The 27,364-nt window shown below is 46.7% G+C and overlaps 1 protein-coding gene across 2 annotated transcripts in view; it reads left to right on the top strand.

Annotated features, from left to right (window-relative positions):
- CADPS (calcium dependent secretion activator) overlaps positions 1–27,364 on the top strand; it is a 221,572-nt gene that overhangs the window by 130,270 nt on the left and 63,938 nt on the right. The window contains exons 12-16 of one of the 2 annotated variants that reach the window (XM_054216196.1): positions 3,706–3,791; positions 9,026–9,213; positions 19,453–19,554; positions 20,443–20,506; positions 21,278–21,401. In XM_054216196.1, the coding sequence (XP_054072171.1) occupies positions 3,706–3,791; positions 9,026–9,213; positions 19,453–19,554; positions 20,443–20,506; positions 21,278–21,401 (564 nt within the window). Of the gene's footprint in view, positions 1–3,705; positions 3,843–9,025; positions 9,214–19,452; positions 19,555–20,442; positions 20,507–21,277; positions 21,402–27,364 lie in introns of both variants that reach the window. The other variant, XM_054216195.1, reaches the window with a different exon arrangement.

The raw sequence follows: 27,364 nt of genomic DNA, 5'->3' as shown, positions 1-27,364 counted from the left end.
AGCAGTATTAAAAAAAAAAAAAAAAAAAAAAGAGCATAATGTAGGTGACCGAGTGTAATATAAAAGGCCAGAGTCTGCAGTTTTCCAGAAGAAAGGCTCGGGGAGTCCGTGCGGCCGATGTACCTCCGCTGGCAGCCTCCCTTCGGAGACCACCATCGAACACCCTTCAGCTGCACTTGGCTGCAGCTTGGCTAAATATGTAAGATAACTTCTGTGGGCCCGCAGCAGCATTTTGGCTGGGGCCCCGAACAAAGAAGCACCAGCGAGCTTGGCACGGCACCTTGGGAAGGGATTGTAAATTACTGGAGCATCATATAACTTTCTTTCTTTGGTTCCTCCTTTCTTTTGAGCTAGAATAACGGAGCGGGGTCAAAAAAGCAACCGTATTTGACTGAAACAATTAATTTAAAGTACTTGCAAATTAGCTGTACAGTTTGGCTGTGAATATTAGCCATTCTTATTCTCTACTTTGTTTAAAATCTCATTCAAACTGTACAAGCCATCTTGAAAGACAGGTTATATATAAAACTTACTTCATATGCAGATGTCAGCATTATTTTAAATCTCAGATCAGCTGTCTGGAGCAGAGGAACAATATATTCAGATCTGTCCTTTTCTTTTTGTATTGTCTAGGAAGTTTAATGCTTTCGGTATAATTTGACTCCTAAATTTCATTTTTTAAAAGCTAGTCCATTGGAAAAATCAACATGCAAAAATAAATTGCAAGATGCATGGCATGTTTATTTTCTAACAAGTAATTAAGGGAAGGTGAGCTTAGGTGTAGGACTGTCCTTTTTAACCTGCTCCTAGTTATTCTTAAGAACTTTAAGCATCCACCCCAGAGCAGATATTCCATTTAAGAGAAGTACGTGGGTGAATTACCGTTCTCCAAAGACATCTCCAGGTCACACCACACCAGCTTTATCCCCTGGGTGGGCGACATGCACCCACCCAGCCCTGCGCTCTGCCGGGGCAAAATGGTTTGACTATGCAAGAACTGCCGCAGGGAGAGCTGCGGCGGGTCATCTTCCTGCCCATGGCAGAAAACCACATTTTAAACCACCAACCGAGCAGAAGTCATGCAGTTCATACTTTTTTGCTCATGCAGTACCGTGGCTGATGCCTCTCTCTTCGGGTGGTTGTTCCGAGATGGGGAGATTTGGGGCAAATGGGCTTTTGAGCAGGCACCCAACGGGATGCCCAGTAAGGTGTGGCTTCAAAGGGGGTAATGAAAGGAAAATTGCCCCTGGTTATGGACAGTCGTGAAGGCCGTTTAATCGCTGTGTCCATTCTCACACTTGGCAGGGAAGTGTCTGTGCCCCTGCCTTGGGCAGGGAGATCTTCAAAAGCCCAGGGCAGACCCTCAGCTCCGTGGAAGCCAAGAGAGGTTCAGTCGGTTCACACCAGCTGAAGGTCTGCTCTGTGCCCACCTCGGTCAGAGAACATAAAATGAGGAAAAGCTTATTACTTTGCAGTAAAAAATAATCATTTCAAACATGCTTTCTAGCACATCTGCTCAGAAGGGTTCACCAGCTAAAGGGCTAGAGGACTCTTCAAATTTCCAGCTGATTTACTCAGCTCTCGGAGCCTCGTTGGCTGAGCAGGAGGATTGACAGTGTATCAGGGCTCCTAATTGAAAAGTAATAAAATCGCTGAGCGAAGCTGGCAAATGAAGGCCTCCAGCCAATTTGTCAGCTTGCAGTCAACTCCGAGGAGCCGGGCAGAGCAGCAAGCTATTAAAAATAGTCTGATAATATCTGCTAAAACATTTTGCGGGCGGTAAGGATGGAGTCGAAAACAGCGTAGGCAAACTCTTTGGGAGCGAGCTCAATCAAATCGGTCTTGGCCCAGGGGGACGGAGACGATGGGGCAGAAAGCTGGCAAAACAGCCAGGAGCCACCCCTGCCGTGAGCCCCGGGGTGGGGTGGGCTTCGCATCCCACCCCCAAGGATGCCGGAGAGGTGCCGTGGAGGTGATGCTCGTCGGGGACGTTGTCCCCGTATCCCTCATGCTGCCACATTGCTCAGCTCTGGCGGCAGCTTCTTCCGTCCCCATGCTGCCGGCGGAGGCAGCGGGGGTGGGTTGGGACCAAGGCAGGGAGGCAGCAGGACCCCCAGCACACAGAGGGAAACGGGGGAGTGGACCCTCCAAAATTAACCAGCTGTAGGGGAAAAAATAAAAATTAAAATCAGCGTTTATTCAGCAGGGTTTTAATGAGGAAAATTGCCAGCTACTGCTGAATTAAGTGTTGCTAGCAGCTAATTGAAATGTTACATGTTTTAATTTGTCTGATTTCTTTCTAGTGGGTGATGTTATTTATATAGTTTGTATGTAGCTAACGACAGACTATACAGAAAATATGAAAATTGCTTTCAATGATCAGTAATATCTGAGAGCACAGACATGAGCAAGGTATTTAGGAAGACATGCCATTCTTCACAGCTTAAGATTAAATAGTAAAACATATATAAAAGAACACTGTCTCATTACCATTTAAAGCTCTTTTTTTTTAAATTTATTTTTTTAAATTAAGAATTTTTGTTTCTTCTGGTAAAGAGGGATTTTGTTTTAAAACAAATACAGTTACCATATACTACTATTGCGGAAAACTGCATTTTTGTGTCCTTTCAGCCTCATTGTTTCAAGGCCACCCAGTTCCCCTAGGAGGTTATAAACAGGGGAAGGATTTAAATCCTATTCTCTTTGTTGAGGATTTGGCAAGAACCCATATAGTAGGAAGCTGAGCACGGACAAAACCGAGTGAAAGGTGTCCTTTAATTCCCCGGCTGCTGGTAGAACAAAGCCCGCTGCCAGCGGGGTCCTGGCTGGCCGCACCCAGGCCGGCTTGGCGGCTTCATTTCAACCCCTGAATTCGGTGTATTTTTGGTTAACCATGTTGAGATTAATTAATTAGCCCCTAGGAGTTAGTGCCTGTAAACGTCACCCAAAGCAGAGAAGTGTGAATACGTTAAGGCTGTTAATTCACCCAAAAACGGCAACTCGTAATCCAGGCGGGGGAAATTCAGTCCCTCCGTCGGGATGACTGGCAGCTCCGCCGCGCTATCGGGTTACTGCCTCAGTGACAACAAACTACATCTCCATTTAACTTCTTAGCGATGCTTAAAAGAGCAGCTTTTTATTTTGGTGAGGTAGCATTTGAAGTTGCCATTAGGAAAAAAATTGCCGTGGGGAGACAAACATTGGCATTCGGATAAAGAACAACGTAACTGGTCTGCTACCTAGAAAACCTAGTCAATGTAGAGACAAATGCTACAGCTGTAACTTCATTAGAATGGCAGAATCTATTATAATTAACCGCAACTACCTAAATAGGAGCTAATTTACTTATGTGAGCCAAAATTCTGCTAACTCATAGCGTATTGTAAGATACAGAGTAAGTTCTTGGGTTTGTGTTCTAGTTTTAAGTACAGAATAAATGCACTATAATGAGCAGTTGACAAGATGTTAATTCTAAAATCTTTCGCCTAAATGCATTAAGATAGTCCATAACTGATGCAAGTTGACAATGGGAGGTGAAAAGTGTACCGTATAGCCTGCAAAGAGAAAAAGTTAACGGCGATGTAGGGAAGAGGAGATATTTAGCTTTCATGCTTCATACTGTATATTTTTTTCTGTTGTATTTGTCAACTAAAATGTCTTATATCTCTCTAAATGGTGTCTTTCTCTATATGTATAAATGAACAGATGCAGATAGAGCTCAAAAGCATGGCATGGATGAATTTATCTCTTCCAATCCCTGTAACTTTGACCACGCTTCACTCTTTGAGATGGTTCAGCGCCTCACTTTGGACCACAGACTTAATGATTCCTATTCTTGTCTGGCAAGTATATTCTTTGGTCTCTAGTGATATAAACATCGAGCAGCAAAGTCAAAGCTAGCGCGAGTCGGGGCTACTCCCCCTGTTGCTGGAAGATTGACTTCTGTTTACACCAGGTTTGAATTTGGCCCAGAGGTATTTTCTTTTGAGAGGCTACCTGCAGTGAGCTGACTGCTGTTCTTCTCCAGTTGCACTGTCTTTACCATTTCTGTTTGCAAATGCTTAAAATGTTTCTTCCTGCAAAAACAAACGCCAGTGTGGGGATGTGGAGTAGAGAGCAGTGTTTTGCAGCCTCCCGCACTGCCTTCCAGAGTCTTCTGGATGAAAGAACAGGGGAAAGATGACGGTCTGGGACCACCTCCCGTGTCAGTGGAGTCCCACCAGGAAGGACTGTGGCCCAGCTTTGTGTCTCTTTACGGGCAGGGATCCCAAGCAGGTAACAGATGGGACTAGGTGGATAACTGCGGTGATGCTGCGGCCTGTCCGTGCTGACGTAGTCGCATGCCCACCCTGGGTATTCTCACGAGCACAGGTTGCAGCTCTCGGCCCACTCCTGTGTAACATGATCTATAGGACAGTGGCACTGAGATGCTCCAGGACAGCTTGTAGCTTTTGGCTGGGGTGCAGTGCTTGGGGGCTCTTAGGTTTAAATGACAAGTAACCTTGAACAATACAACTTGAACAATTAGTTTTTAGCAGTTTCAGTGAGGAGGATGAAGAGGCTCTTAGTTTTTTGAGAAAATAACAGGATGAAGCCTTTCTAGAGGGGTCTGAAACGGAGGTCCTATCCTGAATGTGGCATGGGACAGATCCTGACCTGATGTCCTCCTAGTGTTGCACAGAAACCTCTACACTGGGGTGTCATCATGGGCTTCTTCAGCAGAAGGACCACCCCATGCCCATAGCCTTCCATCTTTTGCCAGCTGTGCAGTCCCTGGAGCTGGGTCTCTCAAGTGGCTTGCTGTTAAAAGCAGCAACCTGGGAACACAACTGAGCCGTGGCCAGTGAGGCTGTCAGTCTCAAACCCTGTCCTCCATGCCCCCCTCCACCTGCACCGCATGCAAGGGCTGATCTCCTCAGAAAGGCAAAGATCCAGTAAATGCCATTAGCTGTAGTGAGTTGTCACCTTCCTGGTGAGAGGCAGGGCCAGGAGGAGCAGTTGTGGACATCCCCTGAGGTAAGGATGGGGTGGGAGGAGGCTGTAGAGTGCACTTCACTCGCAGATACCCAAGTGGTACAAGTAGGCTTGGTGGGAGCATTGTCAGACCTGCAGCAGGTTTCTCACCACTTCCATCGAGGTCTTTGCTCCGGCGGGCAGTGAATTTGGCATGCGGCTTCTGCTCCCCACGCATGGCTGACCCTAGGAAGACCATCCCCATCCATGCATGTCTGACAGGTTGGCTTGCAGCTGGTTCGTCTCTGTGCAGCCTCGGGCCTGATGAGAGAGCTGTGGCTGTTGAACTAAATTTGTGGAGAGGTGCAAGGCTATCACTGAAAATGATTAACAATGTTTCTCTTCAAGAAACCCACCAGCCATACTTCTGCTTGCTATTGAGGTGTTTAGGCCCCTGCTAGAAGCTACTGGAGTGGTGGAGCTCCCTTCAGAACCAAGACTTGTGCCTCTTCGGAGCAGAGCATCACCAATTAACCGTCTTCTTTCAAATCACCCATTGCAGAGTGTTATAAAGAAGAGAATAACGGGCTGTGTTCACCTACGCTTGGATTTCACATGCTTCTTTACTTACTTTAATACGGTTTTGTCCTGATTATGGCCTAAAAAACCCACACTGACCTCAAAATTTGAGTTCGACTGCAAAGAGGTCCTATTGCTCTTGATGTGTCTGTGGGACGTTGGTGATGCCACTGCGCTGGCTGGCCGGGAGGAGCTGTGAGCCCGTGGTAAGCCTGCTCTGTCCGCTCTGTGTGCCGCTGGGCAATTGTTATTCTCCCTACAGGACACTCCCATGCAAGGTCCCACAGAGTTTTGCCTCGTCACACCTCTTTTTGTTCTCAAACACGGACGTGGAGGTGCCAGGGAAGACTTACCCAGACACGGTGGCTTAACCCTGACACCGAGGATAACTCAGCGTTGCCTTCTTTCCGTGGAACCAGGTTAAACAACGTTATTGGGAGCCCACTCGCTGGCGGAGCCAGGCTTCCCTGTGAAAACAAACAGGCTGGCTGACTCATCTCAGCTATGGCAGAAGGGATGTTTGCTGGCAGAGAGCACCGTGCTGGGGAAGGGGAAGAGCCTTGCCTGCAGAGCTTGCTGAGGGCTCCTGCCCATCATCCACAAACTGGTAGCACAGTCTCATTCACAGCTCTTCCTGGACTTTTGGGAAGAGTACGCAGCTCTCCCAGCTTAGTACGGACACGCACACGTGCGTGGGTCTTCACTCCTTTCTCTTGGGCGCGTGAGTTGTTCCTGAGACTGCCCTCCAACTCGTCCCAAGACTTCCCAACCCTCTGCTGGCATCTGGCTCATGCAGCCAGGTCCCCTACTGGAGCTGTATTGTCCGTGATGTATGTCTCAGCATTCCTGGGATTCGCGTAATACAGCACAGCACGTACCGAGGAGAGGTGGTCTTCCAGAGTGCCCAGCCTAGCCGAGATGATGTGAAGGAGTCAGGTTAAAAGGTCCATGAAGCAGGCCACCAAAATGAAATTTTTTGCTTTTTCCGTTGGTAAATGGGAAAATTCAGCTACTGGAAAGTGAAAGTTTTCCTTCTAAAATTCTGATTTTCTCCAAAGATGCATTTGCCATTAGAAAAACTGACCGTGTTTCACCAACCCTGACCGAGCCTTGCTTTTACCCAGCTGCAAAGCCCCCCTTGCACTCCCCACTGGTGCCTGGGACGCGTGTCCCCTTCTCGGTGCAGTTCAGCTTGTTGAACATGGTCAGTTGAGCTCCCTGTGCTCTGTGGCCTTCCTCTGTTGTCCCCTCCAGTTTCCTCATGGCATTGAAGACCATCTGGGAGATGACACTGAGCTACACCTAGCTGCGTTGGGGTGAGACACCCGGTGTGTCATCGCTTCAGCTGCGTTTGCCAGACTGGCTGGTTGTCAGCTGGTTGTGCCAGGCAAATCTTGAGAGCCAGGATCTGCCTGAAGATGTGGGGGATTTGTCTGAATACCACCTTTCATGAAACCTTAGATTTTTTTCTGGGGCTGTGGGAAGCAGCATTTGCTGCTCCTTTGGAGCTCCATTCAGCAGCAGGGTGTTTTATTTCCTACCTTGGCCATGCAAAAGACCACCTGGTCCTCCTGGGCTCTGCATCTCTCCACCCATAGTCTGCTTGCCAGCGCTCTCATGAGGTGTGAGGCTCATCACTGAACCTCTGAGCTTCTGCTTGGGCTTCCCCTCACTGCCATGGCAGTGATCTTGAGTGTTTGCCCCCATCCCTTCTGTCCGCCTGAGGACCAGCACCTCTCGGTGCAAGGCAGCAACGTGGGGTGCTCCGCATCGCTGGGTCCAGCCTCCTTCTTCCTTCATCCCAAACTCTTGGCTCCAGAGACATTAGTGCTAGCCTTTCCTTTGATGTCAGTAGGGCCAAGATTTCACCCCATAGGGAGGACTGAGTCCGTTGTATGTCTTAGGTGAATATAACAATTTCGGCTGCATTTCTACCCCAGGAACCAAATGCACTTTTACCATGCCTGATCGCCAAAGAACTTGTGTGAAGAGAGGCAAGGTGAAGAAATGATCCAAAGATGTAACAAACAGGCAACGTAACGAGATCCAGAATCAAGCATAATACCACCGACCGAAAAGCAAACAAAAATACCATTAAAAGCTGTGAAGGCAAATATACCCCTCCCAAAAAATAGCCTTCCGGAGTGCCGTCCCATCTGCATTGTTCTGTGTCTTCATTTTGAAATGTGCACTTCTAGTGATCCCAGCACTGTAGCTACTCCCTATATCTATCATTTTCCCCTCATTATTTTAATTCTTTTCTCAATCTGTTTTGGAGTTGGCCCAATAAGGATGAGCAAATCCTTCTCTATGTCTTTGAGCTCTTAATTGATATTTCTTCAACTCTTTTCAAAGCAGCTATTTTGGCATCTAGAAAAGATTTGGTGTCATCTGAGTGGTAGAAAATATATTTTAATCTTTCACAGCAGTGTTGTTTCTAAGATGTAGCATTTGGGGTAACAGATGGGGTGGCAAAGAAGTTGCCTATAGGGGCAGTGCTCTGCCTCAACTACTCTCCCGCCCGCTGCAGGAACTTTTCAATTAAACGATGAAAGATTTTGCAGCTTGATGCATTCCAGAGCTGCGTCTTAGCAATTGTTTAGCACCCAAATTTCCATGTAAATATTGACGGTTTTGCAGCATTTCGAAAAGCAATCTACAAGAATATTCTTGTTCTCGCTCGTGCCTTTCCCCGAAGGCAGAGGCACGCTCCGCTTCGGCTGTCCCGGGATGTTCGCCGCAGCCGTCCCCACGTGGGGAAGGGTGTCCGTCTCCAGAGCACGGACATGGCACCGCGAGCCGTGTGTCACCAGGCCCTCAGGACCGACAGACAGAAATGCGTTGAGGTTTCTGGATGCCTAAAGAAACTCTGCTCATGAGCAGAGCTTCCCTTTGCTTCGATGCCGAGGAGGAGGTGGGCGATGGCAGAGCACATCGCCAGTGGGACGCACTAAGGATGGCGGGAAACGTCCCTTTCCGATACTGCGGAGCTGCCTTCCTCCATCTACAGGACGTTCCTACCTGCCAGATGCAAGAGGAGTCATTATTCAGTGCAATCCTCCATGCCCTCCCCCAGATCAGTCTTCTTGCTCCTGGCCCAATGTACAATCCCATCCCCGAAAAGAGATTACTGTTTCACGCTGTTTAAATAACCAAACCTTTGTCATCTCTTAAAGGTGCAAGTCTTTTTTTTTTTTTTTTTAGTTTTTTTGCTAGGCACTGACATGAACTGGCCTAACTTTTCAGCATTTTAAGTGACGTTTCCCTTTGGTAGCATAATATGTTTTTGTTAACAGTTGCACTGGGTCTATGCTGTGTTTGGGTGATGATATACAGACTGTGTTGTTTAAGAGTGACCTCTCTCCTTTTTCCTTAACGTAGCCTTAGGTTTGTATTTCTCTTATTAGAGCAGTTGACCACTACACCTCCAAATCTGATAGCCTTTGTATTTAATAACTTATATTTAAAATCAAGTCTCTCTATTTCTAAACAGGGCTGGTTTAGTCCTGGCCAGGTCTTTGTGCTAGATGAGTATTGTGCACGTAATGGAGTGAGAGGCTGTCACAGACATCTCTGCTACCTCAGAGATTTGCTAGAGCGCGCAGAAAACGGAGCTATGATTGACCCCACCTTACTCCACTACAGCTTTGCCTTTTGTGCATCACATGTTCATGGCAACAGGTAAGGAATTCTTCTCAGCTGGCAGCTCCCTGCCAGCAAGGGATGACTTTGTCAAATACAGGTTTCCTTGGATAATGCACAACAGTCCTCAATTTGTTTTCACAGGGGATGTTTGGCAGCAGCGCTTCTAGTGGCATAGTTGGTTTGTTTGTTTGTTTCCTTGCTTGTTTAATGTAAGCAATAAAAATGCACGTAGAGGATCCAGAAATGAGGGGTTTTAACTTTCTTACCCAGGCACCTGCTAGAGGCGGTTCTGGACAAGGTAGAGTTGAAGTACACGTGGCTGTCACGGGTTGAATAAATAGAAGTAAACGATATACTGTGCTGATTTAATTGCTGCGCGAGAGGATCTGACAAGTTGCAGCAGTGACATTTTCAGCAGTATCAAACTTCAGTGTTCAGAAGGGCTTTAAGCCCTCGGGCGCCCATGTCTCATTTAAAGTCCACGTGACGTCAGTTTGGAAATCGCTTAGACATAATTGAAAATTCTGTCTCGCTGCTGTTGCAAAGCAATTTCAATTTCGAAGTAGCCCGTTCCTTTCTCTCAAATGTGGCAAACCTTTGGTGGGAGGAACTGGAACTAAGCTTTTTCCTTTTCTATTTATTTAGTTGACAGCTGTAGTATCTATTGCAGCTTCTTCTCATGCTTTTTTCTGTTAAGTTGCATTATATGCTTGGAGATATCTCTCCCTATCCCGCATATGCTGCTGAAGGAAGGAATGTTATAAAATAATTATGTGTTTTCATAAACCCTCTGGTAAATACCATTCCAAATTATGACACACATTGCCCAGGTTTCGTGTTGCAAGGCTGCCGCTTGCTTTTCCAGTTACTTTCATACATCTTGTCATGGAAACCGAGTTTTTGCTTCCTTAGTTTCTTTTTTAGTTCTGACTTTCTTTTGCTCGTTCGTTCCTTCTTTGCCAATTGTTAATTTGGTTTCAGTTGTTTGCTTTCAGTTTAGTTTCCTTTTGTTTTCTTTCGAGGTTTTTCATGCTTTCTTCTTGTTTCTTTCACTTTTGCTGCTGGCCTTGCCCCCCGCCTTTCAATCACTCCCCAAAGCCAACACATGGCAGAGTTACTTGGTGGGTCACAGCCAAGTGCAGAAGGCGAGGGGGGCAAAGTCTCTCATGCCCCTGCCGCTGAAGCCGAGACAAAAAAGGATTCCAAAAAGGAGTCCAAAAAAAGGAAAGATTCCAAATCCCAGCCGAATCCAGAGCCGAAAAGGTAAGTGAAAGCGGGCAGTGCGCAGGAGTGCATTGTGGAGGGCGCTGGGCTCCTCGGTCACCGAGCACAGGGGGCAGTTTGGGTCCCCGCGGCACGGGGAGACCCGCTGCGGCACCGACATTCGGGTCGTACGCTCTCCTGGGAGCTGGATGGCGTTTGGGCACCCAAGTAGGGAGTCAGGGCCTTGAGATTTTTAGGCAGTTTAAGTTTTTAGGAGATTGTTGACACGGCATGTAGGGGTGGACAGCGGGCAGGGGACGCTGGCTGCCCCCATCGCGCCTCTTCCATAGGCAGGGCTCATCCTGGCAGGAGGCTGTTGTGGGGACAGGACTTGGCTCAAAGCCTGTTTGGCCCGTAATGGAGAGGAGGTTGGATGCTGGTCACCATGTACATCTTCTCAGGGTCCAGCGTAGCCGGAGCTGGAGCCTCCTCTTCCTCAGGGTTGGTGGCAGGAGGTATCTCGTGGTACTGGCCATGGTGACACCCTGTCATTCGCTCCCCGTGGGGCTGGAGAGTTGTGGGGTCAGGAAAATGTCTTGCATTAAAAGCCGTGCGGTGTGTAGAGCCCAGTCCCGTGCCTGTACAGCTGCCGAGGGCTGCGTGTGGCTGCTGTGCCGTGCCGGGAGACTGCTGGGCACTGCCAAAGGGGAGCTCGGCCACTGCCGGGCGATTGGGGTCCTTTGTCTAAAATATTCCAAGAAAGGAACAAGGTGTTTTGCTATGACTTCACTGTCTTTAGCTGATGGTTGACTTCACATCAGAAGGCTGAAGGTTCATATTCCTTCTTGGTCGCTGCCGTCTCTCTGTTGCCTGGGGATTATGGGAGCTGCGAGGCTGTAGCATTGCGCTTTCTGGCCGAGGGCAGGCTCTGCGTAACGTCTGGGAGCCGGAGGAGTTTGGTACGGAGACTACAGAGTGTGGTTTCTGGTCTCTGCTATCGGGACGTCACAAAAGGGACCACAGGGGGTCTGAGAGAAAACGCGACTCTCTATCTTTCGTGTCTACACTCAGAAATCTGAGCAGAAGAGTCACGATTTCTCTTCAGAAAGCTGTTCAGGCCACATGCATCATGCGTTTGCAAAGCCAATATTTACCCATGCAGTCCTTACTGGCGGTGGCGATGTGCGTAAAGCCGGGTTCGCTTTCGCGACATCCCTTCCTCCCACCTGCTGCGACCATACGTTGCTCATTGCCTTAGGGCTGGCCGTGCTCTCCCCGGGAAACCTATGGCTCGTGGCAGAGCTGAAAAACTTTCCCTGTAAAATTTGTAGAGGTAGGAGCACGCCTGCTCCGAGAGCTGGCGCAGCATCCGACGGAGCATCTCGCAGCAGCCGTACATTGCGTTGTTATTGGTATGCACCGTGGTCTGGGAAAGATTCAAGTTGCGAGACATTTTTCTGCTTAACAAAGGCTGCTTTTTCTGTCGAAACTGAGAAAGTGTTGATTTTCTTTACAAAAGGAAGTTCCTTCACTTTTTCGACAGTAAAAAAAAAAAAAAAAAAAAAACAACCAAGCGGGTGGTTTAGCTTTCCCCAGAATGAGGTTGGCTGTCAGTCAGAATATGCCACCCCGTAATGAAGGTCGAGCAGGGAGATAATTCCATGTGGCTATCAATCTCCGGTATTAGCAGCAGACAGTGATGGAGCTGAGGTGGGCTGTCTGTTTGCATCGTGTTTGCGGAAGGTCAGGCAGCGAGACAACAGTCGCTGGCAGTCAGCGGGGAAGTGCGGGCAGGCTGCGGTGCGGATGCCGGGGACAGCCCCAAGGTCAAGGCTGACAGGATGACAGGCGTCAGCGCAGGAACGATGCCTCCTCGCCTGTCCGGCTCCCGCCTATGCCGGCACGGCCACCGCACCACGGCCACCGCACCATGGCCGGGACGGGGGCAGGATGGGTGCTGGTGGAAACGCACCTCCAGCTTGGAGCTGCCCCCGCGGCCGCAGCAGGTGAAATGGTCAAAACGGGGTCTGGGGGGATGTTTTGGAGCCCTGTTGCTTGATATGTCAGGGTTTGGTCTCCCCCCCCTCCTTTGGGCTCGTGTGGCTCATTCAGACCCCTGAAAGCCTGACACAGTCTCTCCAAACCAAGGCTGTAAATCACTGCTATTTGCATTGACAGTCCCCTTAATTTTTCTGTTAATTTCATCCTTGTCCAAGTAAAAATGGAGTTAAATGTAAATTGCTTGTCCGAAGTTTCACTTCCAGCAGATAACACCTGAGTGTGTAAGGTGCAGGCTGTCGGGAAGGCAGGGAGCAGCCAAGGACTGTGAATATCTGCGTGGTTTTCCGCCGTTACCCAGGTACTTGCTCTTCACTAAGACTAAGGAGCTTGAGGCTTTTTCACTGTTTTGGTCACGAGTGAGTCAATAACAGGGTTTCGTCCACCCAGGTATCACTGGATGCCTTTTGTAAGGTCCTGCCATTGTGAAAGTTGTTGTGTTTTCTGATGTATTTACCTACGTGACGGGTAAGAAAGGCATAGAGTTATTCAGGCCCCCGACAGCACCCGCTGTGTGTTTATTGATGTCTGTTTGCTTTTGGTACCACCGCTATAGTATTGAGGCTGTTGCTTTCCTTTAGCAACAGTCCTCCAAAAAACTAGCAAAGGCAAGAAGCGGGAATGGTTTTGAGAAGACATTGTGATTTGGGATAAAATTGTGAAAGGTCTCACATGTTTGCCCAGGTCTTTCCCTGCCTTCTGTTTCCGTGTTCGTCGCCGTTCTCGCGTTGCAGGGCTATGACAGTACGGGAGAGCCGTTGCGAGGCAGAAAGTTGAGCTCCGCTTTCCCAGGCCCACAGTCAGTGCCTAAACCTTCAGCAGTGGATCCTGCCCCGTACAAAGGAGCAGCTTTTGGGAGTGGCCTTGGTTTCGCTGTGGCTTTTTTGCATTTAGCCAGATAATAACTTCCTTTTTAAACGTTAAAGTTGGCATCAAAAAAGATTCCTTCTATGCTTGCTAATCCCAAACTTTAAAAAAATCTCAGAATCACAGAGATAAGACTAAAATATTGATTGTGTGCATGCTAAGTGTTAGCAGACATTGAGATTATCAAAATCAGGGTGCCGGACTGAATCCCCGCCAGTTTAATAACAATTGAACACCATCGTTCCCCGCGAGTTGTTCAATAACTACTTACCCAAGGTCCAAGCAGCTACAAGTCTCTCTATGAATTAATTTGGTATATTAGCGACTTGCCCTTTCCTCTGTAAGCTGTATTTTACGGCATCAAACTTGTTTTCAAGAAGTAGCTCTTTCGTCAGCCAACATTACCATTAGCTTTTATTAGTTTTTTACAACTGTAAGCCAGCAAAAGTAATGTTATTGTCATAAAGCTCGAGGAATTGAAAAGTCTGCGTAACACGTTTGTAATTTTTTCCATTGTATTCTGATTACATATCTGACTCTTTCACATAGAGACAAGATTTCCATACGGCTGGTTACTTAAAAAAAAAACAAACCCAAACCAAGACATTTTTGGTCCCTTAAAAGAAGTAGTAAATATCTGACCACTTTATCACAGTATCTGCACGTCCTTCCCTAGTACTTCGTGTTTAGTTTCCACATCTCATTCAGGTGTGTAGCCCCTTCTGCGGTACAGCAGGGTAAAATCTGGCAGGGCGTCATGCCGTAACCTTGCGTTAGGTGCCATCTCCGTGTCCCGACCGGCCCCGTGATGAGTCCGCGGTGAGACGGCATGCGTTACGGCCGTCTGTCGGATGGGATCCGGCGTCTGTGCTGAAGGGCGGTGGGTTGCCAGCCACCAGCAGATAACCAGCTCCGTGGGGCCGGCTGACGTGATGCGTTACAATGGGTGTAGGATGGCAGTGCTCAGAAACCATCCGGTGCAGCCGCGGTGCGTCAAGGGTGCGGATCGCACATGAGGAGCGATGAGCCGTGACTTGGCTCGGCGCTGCGGCGTGGAGGAGAGCCCCAGCCAAAGGAAGGCAGGAGTTGGGAGGATGAAATGGCTCCCGTGCTCCGCAGCATCCCGGCTGGGGCAGCGCCCAGAGGGCCGGGCTGAACAAAAGGGCTTTCAACCGGCGTTTCGCGCACGGTGTGAATTCCCAGAAGAAAGGGGAATCGGGGGGAAAAAAATCAATGTTTGCTGAATAAGCTTTTTTTCCGGGGAGTCTAAACAGGTGGGCTCTTTCAGGTCAGATTCGCTGGGGGGATGTAGGAGGTGGCAGGCAGGCAGCTGTGGTCCTGCCCACGTCCCCAGAGCCGGTCCCCGTGCAACCGGTGGGACTTCGCGCAGGCAAGTCTTCCTGCGAGGGATCCTTTGAAAGCCTATCCTGACACATGCCGTCCAAGGCACTAATCATCGATGTTTACTGTATAGCTCATATGTGCTGCACCTGGCAACCAGCAAGGGAGCTGAAGGCAGCACGTGTTTTGTATTTGAGTTGTTACTTAAAAAATCAAATTATTTGCATCAGTTTTTGACATTGTTTTTTTTCCCTTGGCTCTGTGTGCCAGGGCTCACAGTGCGTGCAAAGATCTGTTTGCTACGTGTAAGCAATATTTTCCCCAGTAAAAAAAAAAGTGTAGACAAGTTAAACATAAAAGGTGTAAAAGATGGTATGTCTTTTCATTTATAAGCCGCCATGGTATTTCATGCAGGCTTATGTCAAAGAGATTAACCCACTGGAGCTATACTGTACGTTTATAATTGCATACAAATGCATGCTATTGCTTCATATATTAGTCTTTGTTAAAAAATCATTTTGATATATTTGTTTTAGCAGCATAACTAGCCCTGGGGGCACTGGGTATAATTAGAAAAGGGCACGGGGGGAGGCGGGGCTTGTAGAATAAAGCAGTGGCCTTAGGATCACAGGTCCTAATTATAATTTATAATTAACCCCAGAATTTGCACAAACCATCTAAGCTAAACAAGGACTATCATTTTTGCTGTTTGAATTGCAACCCTTTTTTCTAATTTCACCACCTGCTTTGTTGATGTTGTTGTTTTCGTGGCTTAAAACTTAAAAACAAGGGGGGGATTAGGAAAGCGGCATTTAAAACTTTTCATATGAAATATTTACAGTGGGAATTTACTAGTTTAGAGCCAACATAACGAATCTGCAGCAGAAGGAGTGATCTGAAACTTGTTTACTTATAATTACAATTTTCCTTATTTATTTTTCTTGCCTTTTTTGCCCTTCTGCTTCCCTCTCTGCCCACAACTTCTGCCATACACCTCAAGTGTCCGTGAGCAGGAGCTTTAGGGTATCGGATGAAGCTGCGTCTCCACACAGATGGAGAGGTTTATGTTGTTTGTTGACCCAAATTCATAGACCCAAACCCATTTTGTCCCTCGTGCGTCTGTATATGCCACGTACATGCAGAACTTCGTTTCACCCTTTTGCCCTCCCCTCGTCCCCCGTCACGGCTTCAGTGTAACAGCGATTGCGTGTGAGGACATCGGCTTCCCCCAGCTGCGCCCTAGCTAGCCTTGCTGCGGAAACGCTGCTCGCTGGGGGAGTCGGGGCTCCTGTCCGTGAGATCAAATAGCGAATATCCAAGTTGAACCGGAGACCTTTGCTGAGAACAAAATTGCCAACAAGCATCAGAACGAGCTGGTGCGACTTGAGCTTCTCCTGGGGAGTTTTTTCAGCCCCCATCAGCCACGCACTAGAATTGTCTAGAGCACAGGAGTGAATCTTAAATTACAGTCACGCTAAGCTATATACCCTTTGTGTTCTTGCAAAAGGGAAAATAAATATGTTCCCTCAAAAAGATTACATTTTCAAAGTATATTTGACTTGAATATTTAATTAGGTTTCAAAATTACCGAGCTAATAAATTAAGTGCAAGGCTTTGGGGTAGTGTTTTTCCAGTTCTATGTATATCCTGCATTTGTCACTAATTAATGAGTTCCTAATGCTTCAGCTTCTGGGAAGATGAGCAACAAAGATTAACATAACTAGTAAACCCGAAGATGTGCAGCTGGGTTATAGTATTTGAAATTTGACAAAAACATTGGAAGTATTATTATTTGTGACATGGCTCAAGATGGGGGATTGTGAGGAAAGCAAAGATGACAGAACTGGTGCTAACCACTGTGACAACAACTTGAAAAGCAGCCGACATGACATCTTTCCTATCATGCTGCCGAAAATGTCAACTTTGTGAAGGACAGTGAGAAAATGGTTTGCCGAAAATTTGAAAGGTAGATTCAAGAGATGCTCATCATGTCAGATGCGATATAGTCCACAGCTGGGTGAGAAAGGGAGTCCTTGCCGTGGTGATGGCTCTCGGTTGGCAGGCCCTTCCAGACATCCGCGCTGCTCCAAAAATGGCTACAGCTGACCTGTAGATTGTCTCAAGTTTGCAGTAGCATGATACGCGAGAGCGGCGTGTGTTTACACCGCACGGCGGGTCCTGCATGGAGGGAGTGGTGGCCGGACCCACTGGGTTGGGTGTCCTTTTAGCTCACAAAGACCCCGAGAAAGGCAAAGACCCAGGAGTTAAGCCTACATGGTCTACGTGCGCCTCGGTGGTTGGGTTGGCATCCCTTGGGACGTTGTGGCTTGGGTGAGAGCCGCCTTGGCCAGAGGTTTGATCTCCAGAGCCCACCCTTCGTCTTTGTGGGGCAGTGTTTTTGTTGTCTTCGTATGGGTCAGTGTTTTCAAAGCGATGCTTCCAGAGCCGCCACTGCCCGGCTGGGACGCGGCTGATGCTCTCACGTCAGCCCGTTTCGGGTGTCCACCATGAGTCATTATGTGCCAAGTGCTAAATGACCGGTTCTGGCAAAACCGAAGCCCTTTGAATACAGTGAGAAACTGCGATTTGTGTGAAAGGGCTGCAACCCAACCCGAGCTGTCAGATCCCGCCATTAAATCTCACCGGTTGAGGTTATTGACCCAGCAAAGGGTAACATAACTTTCAGACCATTTCCAGTCCATCAGCAAATCACTGCCAGGGCAGGCGGCTTTTCCTACCTCGTTTGTCAGCGCTGATACAATTAACCCAGTGACACTCTGTGAGCTGTTATGGGTACAGGGGGAGAACCGAATGCCAAAAGTCAAATGAGGGCTTCAACCCTGCCCCTCGATGTACGGCGTTTATTGCGGTCTGCCTTGAATTATCTGCTCCTCTGCTTGGGAGCAAAGCAGGCGCTGCGAGGTGCACAGCATCACAAAAGGCATGAACATCTCTGGCTGAATATTAAATATTTTATGGAACTTTGGAATAAAAATATATTAAGCATGTTCAGACATTAATTTCTGCTCGATATCTAATTTGGTTTTTTTGTGGCTTGCTCATTTCTTCAAAATAACTAGTCCTAATTAGGTACTAATGAGACCAGATCCATACTTCCAAAACTGTTTATGAAATGTGTTCCCCAGCTGAGACATTTTATCCAAGTTTCAGCCTAAATCTTTTTTCCTTTTTTTTTTTCCTTAATACACAACCGAAATTGGCAAATAATCAAGTAAAGATTTCTGATTAAATGCTGTTTAAATTTAAATACACCCCCTGGTATTTGAATCTTTTTCTATGTCCACGTTGCAAGTTTTATTTAATGTATATTTAGCATTAAAATTTTGCAGTAAAGATCATGTAAAGTTTTCTAGTTCCTCTTTCCGAAATGTTTTAATGGTTTATTCACCTGTATTGGAATAGCAGAGTTCGTATTTATAATACCGAGAGCTGACTAGATGCAGGGTCAAGGAGAAGTGATTGTACCGATTTTATAGCTTTTAATTTTTTTAGGTTGGTTGGTGGTTTTTTTTAAGTTTAGGGCCTTTGATTCTTTAAGAGGAAAATAAAGCCAACCAATTAACCCCTGACAGGAGGTTCATTAGAAGCTTTGTAATCCCTTGCCAAGTCTTTTGTATAGCCAAACCAGTCTAGTACTGCGGATTTATGCAGCTTAAGCTGAACACTGGAGGAGGCCTTTAAGTAAGAACATTTGTTCAATTTTTAAGACGTCTTACATTACCTAAAGAGCGCCTGTACCAGCAGAGTTGCCCAGGAGTACACAAATCCGTAGACTTTGCTCGCCGGCAGTGGGGAGCGGTGCCGTTGATTGTCTGCCCGGCCGATTCCTTTGGTGGATGGATTAGACTCGCTCTCTCTTCTCGCCCGGGATTCTGCTGCGCGGCGGGTTTTTGGTTTTTTTTGCCGTGTGGGTGTGGGGGAGAAGGAGGGGATTGCTGCTTTCGGCTCTCGGATGGGTTGGCATTGGCAGAGGTACGGGGTGGAAAAGCAGGGGGACCACCGCATCATCCGGCCCCGGGAGAGCTTCAGCTGTGCTCTGTGACAGATGAGAAACACCCCAGGGCAGCAGGACCTGGGTGTCTCCCAACGCACTCCTGCGCACTCCTGAAATACCGGAGTGTCATAAACACTCTGAGAAAATCTTTGATAAATTGTATCAGTGTGTTCATCTTTATAAATTAAAATTAAGTGACTGAAAAGGCATTGCATTTTCAAATTCAAAATGCATGTCTCGTGCATATTCTGCTTTTCAGCAGAATATATTGAAGATGGGTCACTTCAAGAAATCGCTATAATGGGGTGATTCAGCGGTTATGAAGGAGTGCAGAATTTTATATTCCGTTTGTATGTATGCCTGTTGTCGGTATTCTTTTATACTGTGAACTGTGTTAAATTAGCAGCTGAATTTTTCTGCAGAAATTAAGTCCCTATTTTGCCAGCAGTGGGCCCGATCCTGCAGTGAGAGCTGGCGTCACGCTCGCTGTCATGTACCTATATTTAAAAGGGGATTCTGCTTTTTCTGACTTCTCTGTCACAGAAAGAATAAAGGGCGGGGAGGGCAGGGGGGGTGTCCACATCCAGATTATCACTCTGAGAGGGGATAATTCTTTATTCATTTATTGTTGAAACCTCGGCAGCGGTGCTGCCGTGACCACCCGTGTCTCGGCGTGGCACATCCTCTGTCCCCGGTTTCATGGTTGGTGACGTCCCCTTCCGAAAGCTGTGGGGATGAATTACCGGGGTGACGAGGTGGAGTCTGAGTCATCCGTGGCATTTCTCCTCCAGGCCCGACGGGATAGGAACTGTGACCGTAGACGAGAAAGAGCGTTTCGAAGAGATCAAGGAGCGGCTTCGTTTGCTTCTGGAGAATCAGATCACGCATTTTAGGTAAAGGCAGAGAGCCCAGGCTGAATGCCAGAGGACTGATTTCCTCCCAGCTCCCTCCTATAAGCAGCAAAGCCAAAAGGCAGGTTTTGAATGCACACGGGAATTTTGTGTAAGTGGCACAGACCTACACAGGGCAGAGAAGCTTGCACCGTAGCCTGTTTCTAGCCAGAGAGTCATTTTAAATATATAACCCTTAAAGGGTATTTCAAAACATCTTTCTCCCATAGGCATGGTAATGCTGCGGATTTTTTCTAAAATATAACAACAACAAAAAATCCCTTGTCCTCTGATTTCTCTCTTCCCCTCTGCTCGGTTATTGCTCATTTATTTTCCCTTCTCCCTAGGCAGGCAGGGCTTTCTGCAGGAATGTCGTAGTTATGGAAAGGATGGCTACTGCCCACACACAAAGGGATGAATCGCTCCTGCTCACCAGCGGGGTCCTGGGCGGGGGGTGAGTCCCTGCATCACCCCTTTGGAGCTGCCGCTCGCCAGGGACGGTGGCTGCTTCAGCCGCTTACCTACAGCCTGGTGCATCGCCGGGGCTCCGGCTGGCAGTAAATGTCCTTTCCAGAGGGGCTTTTTTATTTTTTTCCCATTTTTACAAAGAGATTATATTTAACTCTCCTATGAGATCTAAAAATTCTCCAGGTGACACCCAGATTTAACAAGTTGCCAAAACTATCAACTTATTACTACCCCGTATTCTGTTTTGCTGCTTAGCATCCACGCCATCGAAGCCTTTTGGAGAGTTACCCTGTAGAAAGACTGCTCCTTCGGGGCAGAGGGACCGGTTGTTGCTTGGAAATATTTAGGAAAACATCTTTATAGCGCTGGAAAGGCTCGTTTGCATGCACCTGGTGTGATGTTAACATGATGTGGTTTTTCTAGGTACTGCTTTCCATTTGGCCGTCCAGAAGGTGCACTCAAAGCTACTCTATCGCTGCTGGAAAGGGTAAGCATAAGACAAACGGAGAGTAGTTAAAATTACCTGTATTCGTGGATCTTTCCGTCTAGAAGAGCTTGAGGAACTGTTGTTCTTGCATAGGATGTGCAATTAATATAGTTAATATTGAAGCGCGGGGGTTTAGGTGGGGTTGTTCTCTCTCCTCCTTGGAGCTCGGAGGCAGGTGTGCAGCCTGGCCACTAAAGCAGCACAGCCTGCCTCTGTCTTGGTAGTTAATGGTGGAGGATCTCGCTGGCACGCATCTACGCCGCAGACCCTTGTAAATGATGCCTGGCTGCTGTCTGGTGAAATTCCCATCTCGAGGCATACTCGTTCCCCCTGGGCATATGAAACCTGCTCACCATCATCCTCCCCATCCTTATTTCAGCCTTCCTGCTGCTCCGACATCCTTCTCACCTCTGCTAACCCGCAGCTTGGCCAAGCCCAGACCCAAACCCAGGTCAATCAGCAGAGCCCAGGAAGGGCATAACATTGCCTGGCACTGGGGGAGTTGTGATAGATCTCAATGTCACGCCCAAAAAATCAGAAGCACCGATTTCGGGGCATGCCATAGGGTATAGATACAGAAGGGAAATAATACGGCAGGGGTCGGTCCCACGTCTCAGGCTGGCCAAGGTGACCTTGTAGTGGATCCTGCGTATTGTACGCATACCCCGAGAGCCACACAGCGCTAGTGTAGAATGGATGTATGTGCTGGGCTGGGAGAAAAGCAGTTCTGTGTGCCCGATGCCACAACAAATCAGATTTTCTTGTGTCAAGGTTCTGATGAAAGACATAGTTACTCCGGTCCCTCAAGAGGAGGTAAAAACAGTCATCCGTAAATGCTTGGAGCAAGCAGCTCTAGTCAATTATACTCGACTATCAGAGTATGCCAAAATTGAAGGTAAGGCTCTTTCTTTGTGAGATTACAATTTTGTTATATTTCTAGGTGGCAACTGTGGCTGGGAGCTATTTAAAAGAAGCTCATTCGCTATTTATTCTCTTGTCAATAAAACTGATGTGATTCTGCATCATTTTTGTGGTGTTGGCTTCGGAAGCAGTTAAGAATGGAAGCTATGCAAAACATTTCTTTTTCTGGAAAAGAGAGAGGAAACAGTTAAAAGGAACTGTAGCTTTTTTTTTTTTTTGATCGTTAGTGCATTTGGCCAGTGGTGTAGTATTCAGACTCATGTCGTGGTTTTAAAAAACAAATTGAGAAATACTTGGGATGTCATCTTTGCAGCTGAAGGTATAGTGCAGCTAATTGCTTGTGACAGTGGAGTTCAGGAAACAAACGAAAAATAAGATGCTGAAAAACTGTTTCATCTATGCTTAATCATTTGTAGCCAATTTAAAATGTCTTTTTTCTGGGAGTGTTTCGTTGTTGTCTTTGCAGTTTGCATAGCAGTCATTGATCAGTGATCCCATACTTGCATCAGATTTCTTTCTTGTCACTCTGAATCCGACATAGCTGATATTATTGACCTTTTAAGTTATGGGAGAATAACAACCAGTGACCAGAGACACATGTAGCCATCAAAAAGACATTTTAAAGCTTGCTAGAGGATATGTGTTAGCTGAAGCTCTATGATCCAGTTGTTCTTTACATGTTAATCAGTTTACGTTGGTACCTTGTTGGCTCCTCTTCCCAACTCGAAACTCCTTCCCAACTTCACCCGAGTTCCCAATTGTATGTTCCAGATGGATGGTATGTTCTGCTCTAGACTTTGGGTTTCTGTCATGTGTGATGTGAAGCTTTCCCACAGCTGAGATTATTGTTGTATGCCTCTAGGACAATATTGAGAGGAGGAAAAAAAACCCCAAAACTCCCTCTGATTTGTTCTTAGTTCTTGTTTACATAAAAAATTGGGTTATTATATGACAAATTGTCCAGGTTCTGTACATGACATGTCCTCTCTTTTTCCATTTTTTTTCTGTCTAACGATGCAAATTGTGTACCAGTGGTAATGAATTCATTGTTATGCATCCAGTGAGAAACACTTAAGAATTGGGCACTAAAAGGATGTTTATCAGCTCTTGACTTGGTAATGAGTGACAAAAATAGAGAGGAACGAAGGTTTCATAAGCACTGTATTATCAGGCAATTTATCGAAGTACTCAACTTCACAGGATATTTTAATTGGTGTATTCTGTAAAATGCAATGTTTAAATATACTTGACGAGGATGGAGAAGGACTGAGAATCAAAAGCAGCTTTTCTGTTGTTGGATGCTTCTACCCAGGGCTGGTTCCCTTAGGTTCTCTGTATAAATATCACTAACTCGTTGGTAAGATTTGCTCTCTTCTTTCAGATAAATCTATGCAAAAACAAACTTTATGATCTGTAAGTAAAAATGCATTCATTTCCAAAGTAGAACAGTTAGTGTGTACTTTTCCTTTTGTGCCTCAATTCTTCTTGGTTGTGTTAATTACCTGCCCTCTTTTTCGCACTGTGACTTTTAGGTCTGGGAATACTTTGAAGCAACAAACCTTTTTTTTTCCAGCTACCTTTTCAGAGAAATAGTTCATTCCACACTACCTGCTCTCTTCTGCTTTTCTCCTCCTTTATCCGTGATTGGCCACAGCCACTTTTTGATACTATCTCTATAAAAGTGGTTGTAACACCAATTTCCAAGCATGCTGGGATTGTTAATTTGAACAACCCAACATCCGCCAGCTGCATGCATCAGGTTTTCTCTCATGAGCATAGTCCACTACGTGTTCAAATACTTCCTTAGAAGAGCAAATAACAAATTTACCTGGGTCGGATGCGTTCCTGCGTGCTGTACATGGCTTTGAAATCTTGCTTTTTAAAAGCTGACATTGGAGTAGCCACATGTTTGTCAGAGATGCAAAACCAACTCGGTGGCAGCAGTGCTTGAGGCTATGCTTATGAAGAAATACCTGTGAAAGCCTTAGATACTGAAGGCTGAAATCCTTAGTATCTCGGAGCCTTAAACCAATTAAATTCTATTTCCCTCTACTCATGACGTTTTGATCATTATATTCTTGCGAACAGTTCAGAGCAAACCTCTAGAGTCATGGTCACAGCCTCTCTTGTGACTCATGGGCATGCTGAATGGTTAATCCAGTAGATCTCCAATTTTAACCCTCCTTTTTTTTTCCTTTTTTTTTTCGTTTCTTCCTTTTATCCTGTGTGTATCCCAAAATACTCTACGGCTACTTTCCTTTTAACCTAATATAAAGTTTTCCTCTGACCTATAGCCTGTAACCTCTTTACCTCTGACCTAAGCCTCTTGCATGCCCAAATCCTCTTTTATAGGGAAAAAGAGAGAAATGTATGAGCATCCTGTCTTCTGCTTGGCCTCTCAAGTGATGGATTTAACCATTCGTGAGTACCTACCACCCTCCTCTCCATGCTGTCCTCACTCTTTCTGTTTTCATGGCCTCCAGAAAGTCCAGATCCAAACCAACTCACTCTCCTTGCTTCGAGTCTTTTAGCATTGGCTTGTCTGTTGCTTCTGTCTGTGAAACCCAGTGTGAGAAGTCCAGTCACTTTTTATCAGCCTAAACCAGGTTAGGCAATTAACCCATCTGTTTGTGACGAACTCAGACCGTCTGTAAGTTTTTTCAGTTCTTCTTTATGTCCGTGACCTGAATGCATTTTTACTTTGCTTCTGTGTAACCCCAATTTGTAAAGTGCTTGTCACTGGTACACAATCAAAAGGTAGCGGCTACATCGGGGAGCAGTGAGCTAGAGGTCAGATAAAGGACACTTGGAAAAAGCCATCCCTTTGCCTGCGTACAAGATCTTTACCCAACCCTGTGTACAAGATCGTATAAGGCTGTCCTTTCTCTGTACATCAGATCTTACGTGTCTCCTGTCTGTTAGCTCTCGAGCGGAAGGATGCGCTTTACTCGCTCTCCTCCTCGATTTTTTTACTGACTCCTTTGCACCGAGCTCTGGAGGGGACATCCCGGCCCCGCTGTCACTTGGACATCCCCTCTGTGTCCTCAGGGCTCGCCCTCTCTGGTTTTCTATTTGTGCAGCGTTTTCTTTCACCTCCGTGAAAGGAGCTTCTTTTGGTAACCCCATGCTTTGGGGGGGGCGGGGGGCGAGACGGGGCGACTTTTCTTCTTTTCAAATGTCATATATCACGCATAACTGGGGGGCTGTGCGATCCACTTGCTCATTAATCCTGCATATCTGTTCTTGTTTCTCTCTTTTCTCTCCTTGTTGCTTTCTCTCTTTCATATAGAGAATCAAAAGGACGCAGGTGAACAATTGTATATGCATTATAAATTGCTAGGACTGTTGAGTTATATTTATTTTGTTTTCTTTTTTTCATAGCTCCTTAAGATATGTACTCCTTCAGGCTGAAAATGGAGATGCATTGATACTTAAGGAGTTAATTTGTGCTGTCTACATAATCTCCTTTTCCTCCTTCCTTAGAATAGAGTGTAGATTAGAACTACCTTGTAGAAATAGCGTGTCTTTTTAGGAGACAGTTTTAGAGGAGAATCTAGCCTTTGCAAAGAGAAAGTTTCTTGTTTTCCAAAAGAACCGCAGCTCATTTTTGGTGAAAAATCGTTGGTGATTTGGCCATTAATTTAACACACCTTTATACACATTTATAACTAAACTAACGTTCATTTTTGTTTTTCATATCTTCTGTTTGATCCCCTGATGGGAGAACTGGGTTTTTAGTATTATTTTTTTTTTATTTTCTTTTTTTTTTTTTTTTTGTTAATGTGTAACAAACGATCCGGTCAGACAGAAGTCGTGTTTGTCTCTCGTTTATAACCTGTGGTGACATGTAACGAGGCAAAGGCTCAGCTCAGACCCAGGCGCTTCGAGTGCCCATCCCTTCGGAAGGGACGGCGGAGCTCTGCAGCCCCTGCTCTCGTTTCTGTTGTATCCCGGAGTCCTAGTTCCAAAGTCCTTGAAACCTGAACTGTTCATTTCTTTTTGTGAGTAGATTGTTCTGTTTTGTGGAGGGGAAAAAAAAAAAAAAAAAGGATCGGGTTGATTTCTCTGTGTGCAAAGGGAAATTGCTTTTAAAAAGCAGTACAAGAGGTTCTGCCCTGGCTTCCCCAGGCCTCCACAGCTCAAATTTGGCCCAGGATCTAGAGCGATTGCGTGACACTGAAATTAATTGTGAATAGAAATAAACATTTAGAAAACGGAGAATGATTTTTCCCTATGGCTACGAGAGGTGCAAGTAAGCGAATAGAACAATCCCCGCTATTCCCACTCACTACAGCGGATTAAAGGCTGGTGTGCGCTGAGCACGATAAATGCACTGAGCATCGCGCTTGCCGGCCGCGGCTCATCACGTGCTTGCAGTTTAGAAATTCGGAAGGACGTTTCTATGGCCCAGCTCTTTTAAAAATAAGACTGCTGCTTCTCGATGCTCGGAGCGAGTGAAGGGACGCAGGGAGCTGTGACTCCGCTGCTTCATGCCCACAAATCTCCCATTATCTTAAGCGAAAAATTTTCAGGCAAGGTCAGCAGGACTCAACTTGAAACCAGTTCCTCAGCTTAAGTGGAGTCAAAAGTGACTGGGTTTTGGCCTGACTTTTTATTCATGTTGCCAAAAGCAAGAATAAAAATAAGATACTGAAAACAACTTCTTCTTAAACACAACAATGTCACCCTTTGATGTCCTTTCTCCTGAAAAGCATTTAGTCTCTTGCCTCACTTTAAAAATATTGATTTGAAATAGAACATTAAACAGAACATTATGCTAAAACAATTAAAGATGAATGACTTGTTTTAATTATTAATCAGACAAAACTACTAACACTCAGATTAATAAGTGCAACCTTTTAACAAGCGTTCGTCTGCTTATTTATGTAAGTCAGGAATGCATCGTTCCTTCAGAAAAGAGTAACTTCTCCATCCCACGAGCGCAGGATTTGTGACGTGTGCTGCCCTGTGCTGGAGTGCGGTGGCACTGAGGGACCCCGTGAGCACAAGTGCCACTCTGCGCTGCTGGAGCTGGGTACCGGCAGCTCTAGAGCTGGTCCCAGCCAAGGCGATACTTGTCAGTTTGGCAATTGGTTGTGTTTAGTATAAGCCTTTTTTTTTTTTTTTTTTTTTTTTAAAGTTTTCAGACCAAGTATTTCTCGTGTTGTGCTTTGGTTTTGGTCTCTGTAAAGAGAGGCTTCTGGTGGTAGTGCTGCGTTGATGCGCAGAGGTGAGAAGTGGAGGAGAGGCGGGGATGGAGGCAGCTCCCTCCTGGCTGCCGGGGCGGCAGAGCAACAGGGCACGGGCTGCAAGCGGAAAGTAATGAAGAGCAGAGGGGCTCCCTGGAGTCCTATCGCTCTGTCGCCAAGGGAAATCAGCTGCTCTTGGGCTATTCAAAAATGTTGGTTTCGTGCTTGTCCAGCAGCCTCCCCAGCCCCTGGCCAGGGAAGCAGGGCTCCGGAGGCGCAGCATCGCACCATGCTGCGTGGCTGGCACGCACCGTCCTCCCCAGGTCTGTCCGTCCCGGCCGGGCTGGCGGGGAAGCCTGGCTTCCCTGGAAAACTCACCCAGCGGTGGTGCCGGGGTGGGTGCAAAGCCAAAATGTGGTCAGTGCCAGGGTAGCTGCATCCCATGGAGCGGTGAGGGGCAGCTGCAGTGCCCCTGCAGAGACAGACGTCTCTCAGGTGCCTGCGCCAGGCTGGGGACCCTGGTGCACCCGCAGGAGAGGGACAAACTTGAGCACAGGAAGTTCCACCTAAACATGAGGAGGAACTTCTTTACTTTGAGGGTGGCAGAGCCCTGGCACAGGCTGCCCAGAAAGGTGGTGGAGTCTCCAACTCTGGAGACATTCCAAACCGACCTGGACGCGTTCCTGTGCCACCTGCTCTGGGTGACCCTGCTCTGGCAGGGGGTTGGACTAGATGATTTCCAGAGGTC

The sequence above is a fragment of the Rissa tridactyla genome, chromosome 10, assembly GCF_028500815.1.
Source record: "Rissa tridactyla isolate bRisTri1 chromosome 10, bRisTri1.patW.cur.20221130, whole genome shotgun sequence".
Taxonomy (NCBI): domain Eukaryota; kingdom Metazoa; phylum Chordata; class Aves; order Charadriiformes; family Laridae; genus Rissa; species Rissa tridactyla.
Note: the sequence above shows the minus strand (reverse complement) of the source record. Positions and strands in the feature narration are given on the sequence as shown.